Here is an 8,469-nt window from a genome sequence, read left to right on the forward strand (position 1 = left end):
GTGGCCAGCCAATTGCTTCAAGTGTCACAAGTTCTGCGGTTAGGCTGGCGTATGATGTGTGCTTCTCGGAATGGATCCTGTCAGCATCCTGGGGTGGAACTCTAAAGAAGATAGTTCTTCATTGAGCCCCCAGGGTTATGTGGGTGGCATGCGAGTTCTTTGTTCTGATCTGCCGAGTGAACCTTGTTCAAACTAGCAACCTAAACTACCCAGATAGGACCTTCCTACATGCATCGGTATAAAAACTGCAATTTAATGGATACACAACTGCTATTACACACCATGTTATCCTTTGGAGAGAAGCCATTAGTGAAGCTATGGATACCGGTCCATTATTCTTCCTATTTCTTACAACCTCGATCAACACTCTCTTTACAATTCCTTGTTTTATTTTTCTTGTTGCAATCAATCTTCCATACACACATGCATTTAATCCTTGTAACTAGAAAGCTAGTGAGACTAACAATCTCACTAATTTCGCGGGGACCAAGGAAGTTTTGTATCTATGTGTGCATGTACTGATAATTGGTTGGTCTGCAACTCCCACTGGTATGATACACCTTAAGGTCATCTGCTTGAGGAAAACTACTGCTCGCTACCAACCCTTGCACTTGGGGAGGGGGGCATCTTCCTAATTCAGATGAAGCAACTGAGTTTCTCTATACCCTCCATAAATACCACCATTATGGCATTTTCTAAACCCTGAGATTTGTTTCGTCATTGTTGCAACTTCATGTAAGCGGATATATCCAACGGCCACATGCGAACCACTCGTCAAAACCTCAAGTTAATCAATCATCCATCCATATTCGCAATACTCATATTGATATCCATAAATCTTATTACCTCTGACTCAAAATAAGTGTCGCGGTTTTGAACTATTCAAAACCGCGACACTTATTTTGGATCAAAAGTAGTACTACTTGTTATCGGTTGCACCGAAGGATTAAACCTTTGTAGTCTGGTGTATCATGTCCCGCTTGGTTAATAACAACTTCAAAGTTAGTTTAACAATTGATAGGTGCAATGTCGTCGTAGGTTCTAGTCGAATTGTCAAAGTCGACTGAAATGAAATATTAATGCGAAAACTTTCCAACACACTAGTCTCTCTTAAGTAGCCATGTTCCTCCCCCGATGGATGGCTAAACCGCCATAACGTCTCTAAGACATGAATATATCACCATGCATTCTTTTTTTACTACAAACATGAAATGCAAACTTGGGATGTGATTTTGGACGAAGAAAAATCACACCTTTTTCGTCAGCAAACCTTTTTTTTAGCATGGAGCACATGAATACGAGAAAATGGCAGGTGATGCATGTCTCTAGCCAAGCGGGCGGGAGCGTCCGACGGGTAGAGGCAGGCGGCGTGGATCGCGGGGAAATTGTTTTGAGCGAGCATGAGCAAGGCAACACACAAAAATGAAGGGATCCGATTGCGATCAATTCCCTTTTTGTTCCTTGCGTAATTGTAGGGATTTGGGATGCGTGGAGTACAATCGGTCAATCTAAATTATTAAATGCATATGAGAGAACAGATTAGATTAAGGTTAGATGCTAGATTGAGCTTAAGGGCATGCTTGGTTCCAATAAGTCACCTGACTTATAAGTCAGGTGACTTAAAATCAGTGACTTATAAGTCACGTCTGTTTGGTTGTCATCTGACTTATAAGTCACCTGAGCACACCTTCCCATCTTGTTTTTTAATGTAAAGGTGATGGGACCCACGTAAAAAGGGATGACTTATAAGTTTTAAGTTGGGATGGAGCAACTTATGACTTATAAGTTGAGGTGACTTATAAGTTGGGTCCATTTGGCAAAATAAGTCACTTTTTGCACTTTTCGACTTATAAGTTGGTGACTTATTTGAAACTAAACAGGGCCTAATGGACCTAATCATGCAGTTGTATATTGATCCGTGTATATTTTGTTAGAGAAGATAATGTTTGCTAATTATCAATAAAGATAGAGAAGTTTGGATTTCCCTGGAAAAAAAAGAGAAGTTTGGATTTGAAAAAGAGAGGATGTTTGAAAAATTGGAAGATATCTGAACCCTGGAATGGGACTCGACCGGTCGACCCTTTGTCAGAGACGGGACGGCTGAGATCCGCCCGAAAACCGCTCGCGCTCCCTGCACCTCTCAGCCCGTGTCCATTTCCACCCTCCAAACCAAAATCGGATCGCGATCCTAGGGTTATCACACCCTCCTCCCCACCCCCATCCCCGTCGTCCGATCCGGTCCGATCCGGTCCCTCGCCATGGCACAGCACGACGGCAAGCCATACCAGCCACGCCGGGGCCCCGAGCGCCCCCCGCAGCCGGCGGAGGACCCGCCCGCGCCCGCCGCTGCGCCCGCCGCTGCGCCCGCAGCAGCGGACGCCGTGATTGACCACCTCGCGGCCGTGGCTGCCGAGGCGGAGGCCTTGAACGCGTCCATCGCGGCCGTCGCGGCCGAGGCGGAGGCGATGAACGCGTACGAGCACGCGCAGGAGCAGGAGATGGAGGAGGAAGAGGAGGAGGAGGAAGAGGAGGAAGAGGAGGAGATGGAGGAGGACGACGACGATGGCGAGGGGGACGGGCAGCACGGCGGCAACGGGGAGTCCGTCCCAATAGACGCCGAGGCCGCGGCACAGGCGGCTGCTGCAGCTGCGGCCGGCGCACCGTTGGACCCGCACGGGGCGATGGTCTCTGCGATTGTGCCGCCCACCACGGGTAACCAGCTCACTCTTTCATTTCAGGGCGAGGTCTACGTGTTCGACTCTGTTTCCCCTGATAAGGTCCGTCTCTTGCCGTTTGCAAGTAGTAGTAGTATAATTTTGTCTCCTCTGCCTCTTTCGCAAGTAATTCAGTAGTCTTTGATTGCTGTCGCAGGTGCAAGCTGTGCTTTTGCTGCTAGGGGGAAGGGAGCTGAATCCAGGCATGGGTGCCGGAGCATCATCATCTACTCCATACAGTAAGGTTGAGACAAGTGATGACAGTTAATATTCTATGTGCTGGATGATTCACATGCGTCAGAGGTTGAATTTACTATGATTCAGAGGTTGAATTTTCCACACCGGGTGGCATCGTTGATGAGGTTTAGGGAGAAGCGGAAAGAGCGGAACTTTGATAAGAAGATCCGGTATACAGTTCGCAAGGAAGTTGCACTAAGGTTGGTGTAGTCGTTGGCTGGGAATTCCAATCGTTATGTCTGAAATGTTGTCTGGGAAATTGCAGTCATATTATGTCTTGAAAGGTTATTAAGGCAAAATTTGATGGCATACATTTAAATATGTTACATCCCTTACGCGTATTATTTTGCCGTTGTTTTCTTGGGAACATATGCTCATCCACTGCATTTTTATTAACAAACTCTGTTCAGTATAAAGATTAATTAATTGCCTCTAGTTGTTCCATTTGCCTTGTTAGTTTGTACCGTGTCAAATATCATTGGTATGCCATGATTCTTGTCAGTTCACTCAGTTGTAATACTAGTGTGGCACTTATTGATTTTGATATGGTTCCAGGGTCATATCATAGTATCATACTATCTTGTGATTCTACATTCTTACCAGAGCCAAATGATTTGTAGTGTATCACTATCATGTATTGCAATTCCACCTTATCATTGTTACACTACATTCCCACAGGTAGAATCGCTAGGATTGGCGCACATGAACTATGTGTGGACTGTGGTACCACTATCTATGGGAACAAAACCGCAAGGCCTGGCCATGCTTTGCAATGGTGGGTTAAGCAAGGCCACATAAAACATTATAAGCATGTCTAGTTCTAGTCGAGGTGGGCACTAGACCTCTCGTCTATTGCTCCTGCATAGTCACCTCACAAACCCTGTGAAGGCCTTGGGCTTCAGCTTCTTAGTAGAAGCCCACTTAGGTACATTCATGTGCGCAAGATCCAAAAAAGAGTTAGGTGTACATTCCTAATTTTGCCTCTGCATAGAGTCTATATCGCCTAAGCGCACGCATAGGCATGCTTAAGGCTAGGAGTTCTGCTGTCGCCTAGCGCCTAGGCACGCTTAATCATACATCTATCAGCGCTTTTTTAGTTGGGCTGCATTCATTAGATGCCATGTTCTCCATCTCTTGAATGAGAGAGTAAATGATTTTCCAGAAATGAATTTGTAGTGAAATTAATGTGAACGCTGCATTCAGCAAAAAAACATAGACGCTGCATCTATTAAAACAATTTTGTTGTGTTGTGTTGGTCGGGTTAAAAATTTGTACTTCATCAGTTTGGGATTGATCTCGTGCATGGTATTAGTATAATGCAATTCTAGCATATACTCCCTCCGTCCCAAAATTCTTGTCTTAGATTTATCTAGATATGGATGTATCTAACACTAAAATGTGAATAGATAAATCCGTATGTAGACAAATCTAAGACAAGAATTTTGGGACGGAGGGAGTACTACAGTATTGTCCTATAATTTGTGTTAGATGAGCATTTTATTTATTATATATACCAATTGTAGTTTTATAAAAAGTATCGTGATTCTATGATATGATACTACTGAAAAAAAAACTACCTAGTATTCTGATACTAACATTCTTTGATTTAGATAAGATTATATTTTGCTTGTTGTCTAAGTTACTTCTGCACTGATTATGCACAGACACTATTGATGCATTTCCATTTTTTCCATGTATTTATAGGATGCAGCGTAATAGAGGCCAATTTACATCTTCAAAACCAAAACCTGATGACGGAACATCTGAACTGGCAACTGCAGATGGCTCCCCAAATTGGGGATCAGTGGAAGGTCGACCTCCGTCTGCTGCTTCGTAAGTTGATGAAATGTATTTTGCTGAGTCAGTGGAATGTATTTGAGTTATCCAGCAATATTTCTAGATGCTCTGAAAGATGCCTTCTGTGCGATCATTGCTGTTTTTGAAATTAAATGCTCTAGTATGTCACTGTAGGTCACACAAAGAAACACAATTTATGGCACATAATTCATAGAGCTGGCTGGTACACATAATAGTATATACCAGTACCTTTTTTTTGCCTAGCTCATCTTCCCTGGGATATTCAGATTTGCTTACTTTGTTAGTGGTGCAAGCAAGTTTGACATGGACTGAAGGTATTATCTGACACCTAGCATACATGGACAGATGCTTCTTTCCATATGGGGTATCTGTTAGATCTTACCTTTTGATTTCTTAAACACATAGGATTTTATTTGTGAATTTTACCGATGGCTGACTTCTTTCAAATTCTTTCAGATGCCATCACTGTGGTACTAATGCACATAATACACCTATGATGCGTCGTGGACCTGAAGGGCCAAGAACATTATGCAATGCTTGCGGCCTCATGTGGGCAAATAAGGTACTTGTAAATACTTGCTAGTGCTGTTGCATATCAATTTAATTGAGGATAGAAGCATATAGTGTACTACCTCCATCTCACAATATCTGTGGGACACAAATTGGAGTATTAGTTTACGTAATCTTACTATTCTTTTCTCACTCGATAGATTCTATCAAAGTAGGTATCCATGCGGGAAATATATTGTTGAATAGACAGAATAACTTTTAGATCATGCTGTATAATGGAATTATCAACAGTCAGCTCCGGAATGATGATATACGAGATAGAGTTGGGGTAGCACCGCTTGAAGAGAAGCTTGTCCAACATCGTCTGAGATGGTTTGGGCATATTCAGCGCAGGCCCCCAGAAGCTCCAGTGCATAGCGGATGGCTAAAGCGTGCTGATAATGTCAAGAGAGGTCGGGGTAGACCGAACCTGACATGGGAGGAGTTCGTAAAGAGAGATCTGAAGGACTGGAGTATCACCGAAGATGGACAGGGGTGCGTGGAAGCTTGCTATCCATGTGCTAGAACCATGAGTTGGTTGCGAGATCTTATGGGTTTCAGCTTTCAGCTCTAGCCTACCCCAACTTGTTTGGGACTAAAGGCTTTGTTGTTGTTGGGTCCTTTGTGTTGAAACGGCTCACTTCACTATCAATTAATTAATACTTAGGTTATTTTACTACTTGGTTAACTTATCCTATATGCCTAAATACTTCATCCCCACTACCTCTATATCTTGACATGCACACATGCCACCTCATCAAAGGTCCACCACTTCATGCATGAGAAAAGGTTTTCCATTATTAGTTGATCTCATGCACACCTTCCACCTCACCACACATGCCACTTCATCAAAGGTCCACTCAACATGTATGAAAAAAAGCTTTCCATTACGTTATGCCATTTATATTCAAAATATTTTCAGACTACGCAATAACCAAATACAGTATATAATATTTATTTTTAGCTTTAGTTCATATATTATTAATTCGACGATGGAAGCTTCAGACAATCAAATCAATGAAATATATTGCAATCAATTCCCGCAGCAACGGGCGGGGTAATATCTTGATCTATTTATGTATCTACACAATGATTCATTGGCCGTAAAACACTGTGTCCTTTTCTGTTTGCTGCATATCATATTGGTGAAGTTCAGGGCACTAGAACGCTTAGTATCTAGTTTGTTCCTTGTTTTCTGTAAAAACGAACAGTTCTAACATTAGTTTAGATTAAATTCTACTGAACAAAAAATCTAGATGATTGTAATGAATCTAGATGCATCCTGGATGGTGTGCATGTTTGGTTGTATTTAATCTCTGCTGTGGAAAAATGCTCGACAAATAACAGGTGTTACCATTTGAGTGTATTTCGTAGTGGAGTTAAAGAGTATTTTTCTTCTCAGCACTTTATACAAGTGAAGCAAATTAACCTGTCAATAATGCTTTATGGGTTAATCATTATTTTTATTTGAAAAAATATCGGCGGTCCATAAATGATCTGTTACACAGAAGGTTGGTGATGTCTAAATTCTGCATCGCTTAGTTTCTCTTTCATGTATTATTGGATTCAAGCACCTTACCTCGCAAATGAAAATTTTATGTGCATGTAATTTTTTTTGTATAACCCCTTTGTGAATTCTAAAAGAGACCCCTTGGGAAGGAGTCTCATGGTTTTGTTTGAAGAAGACAACGTGGCACCAGCTTTTCCACTCCGTAAAATACTCAGAGAAATTAATTCACATCACAGGAATCGAACCTTGGAGGGTGGGGTGACAGAACTTCACACCCACCACTGGGCTGTAGCCCAGTTCTCCTCTTTATGTGAAGTTGATGCCACTATGCCAGACGACTTGCTAACCTTCCATGTTTATTTTCTATAGGGCATGTTGAGGGACCTATCAAAGTCTACTCCCCCATCTCTTCAAATGGTGTCAACAGGTCCAAATGATAGTGTAAGTCTCTTACCTATTATTAGCTGCTTCTGAAAATACTGAGTATGCTTGGTTTAAACTTCAGGATGAGTATGCTTGGTTTAGACTTTCCCTATAAGCTGAAGCGATTATTTGTTCTTTCTTAAAAATTGAGTTGAGTCCATATCTTATATAATTATCTGAGAAAGGATTGTATTTTGCATGATGTCCATCTTAACAATGGTCCCAATACTAAGCAATGGCTGAAACTTCTGAAAATACTGAGTAAAAATTGGTTAACGTATTTTCAGTCATTTAAAATTAACAAGTACGTACATAACAGGACATAAAACAGATTATGATTCCCGTGTCCTGGAAAATGGAATATAGAAAAAGAGGATCATCGGTTTATGTTATAATCTTAACTAATCTTGATCTCTTTCAATACATCATTGACTCCAGAAGCCCATTTGAAAAATTGGGTGACATGAATGGGTGCCTTGTTTTTGTGGAATCCATTGTTTATTAAACATTGGTTTGGTTAACACCGACAAAATGTCTGATTTTGTAACCATATATTTGCACCAAGAGTCCGAAGCACATAAGGTGATATGCCTTTTTCTTCTTCCGATGCCATAAAAATGTTAGATACCCCCATTTCAAGCAGCAAGTATAGAGGATCTATGTTAGAAGTATCTCCACCATCCTGTTACGACTTAGGAATCCGTTTTCCAACCTACACCTAATCCTTCCGACGATTTTGATATTATGAATGAGCTGGTGGTTAACGCTTGAATTCACACTCTCAGCAGAATGGAAACACCCTCTCTCAGCAGAATGGAAACACCCTCTCTCAGCAGAATGGAAGCACCCTCTCTCAGCAGAATGGAAATGCTGCCATAGTGCCCTTTGCCGAGCAACAAAACCCAGCACCAGCGACCGATGCCAACGGTCACGACCATGGTTCTTCGACATGATGAGCGGGATTGCTGCTTGTTTTTAATGGTGGATGGATGAAGGAGCGCCATCCTCTTTGAGAGTGAACTTCCTGTGTAGGCGAAAACTGCTTGTAATATAACCTGAGAGTTAGGCTGTCGGTATTAGTGTCGTCTAGGGTTTAAAGAGCTGCTGTTTTTATCTGATGGAATCGTGCTTACCGCTGTTGTTGTGGATATATAACAATTATGTTTCTTGTTTGAGTCCAATGTGAATGCCCTGTGGCCTGTTGTTATTTACAGATGA

At 42.0% G+C, this 8,469-nt stretch overlaps 1 protein-coding gene across 4 annotated transcripts; it reads left to right on the top strand.

Moving 5' to 3' along the window:
- Positions 1 to 2,146: 2,146 nt before the first annotated feature.
- On the top strand, positions 2,147 to 8,469 carry LOC123148689 (GATA transcription factor 20). Of its 4 annotated transcripts, none has more exons than XM_044568181.1 (7): positions 2,147 to 2,777; positions 2,872 to 2,958; positions 3,039 to 3,151; positions 4,656 to 4,784; positions 5,226 to 5,331; positions 7,198 to 7,269; positions 8,040 to 8,469. In XM_044568181.1, the coding sequence occupies exons 1-7, from the start codon at positions 2,259 to 2,261 to the stop codon at positions 8,202 to 8,204; spliced, it is 1,191 nt and encodes a 396-aa protein (XP_044424116.1). In that variant the 5' UTR covers positions 2,147 to 2,258; the 3' UTR covers positions 8,205 to 8,469. The 4 variants fall into 4 exon arrangements, with proteins under 4 accessions (XP_044424116.1, XP_044424117.1, XP_044424119.1 ...); XM_044568182.1 differs by having other exon boundaries at positions 8,061 to 8,469; XM_044568184.1 differs by having other exon boundaries at positions 8,064 to 8,469.

This window comes from Triticum aestivum, chromosome 7A (assembly GCF_018294505.1).
Source record: "Triticum aestivum cultivar Chinese Spring chromosome 7A, IWGSC CS RefSeq v2.1, whole genome shotgun sequence".
NCBI classification, from domain to species: Eukaryota; Viridiplantae; Streptophyta; class Magnoliopsida; order Poales; family Poaceae; genus Triticum; species Triticum aestivum.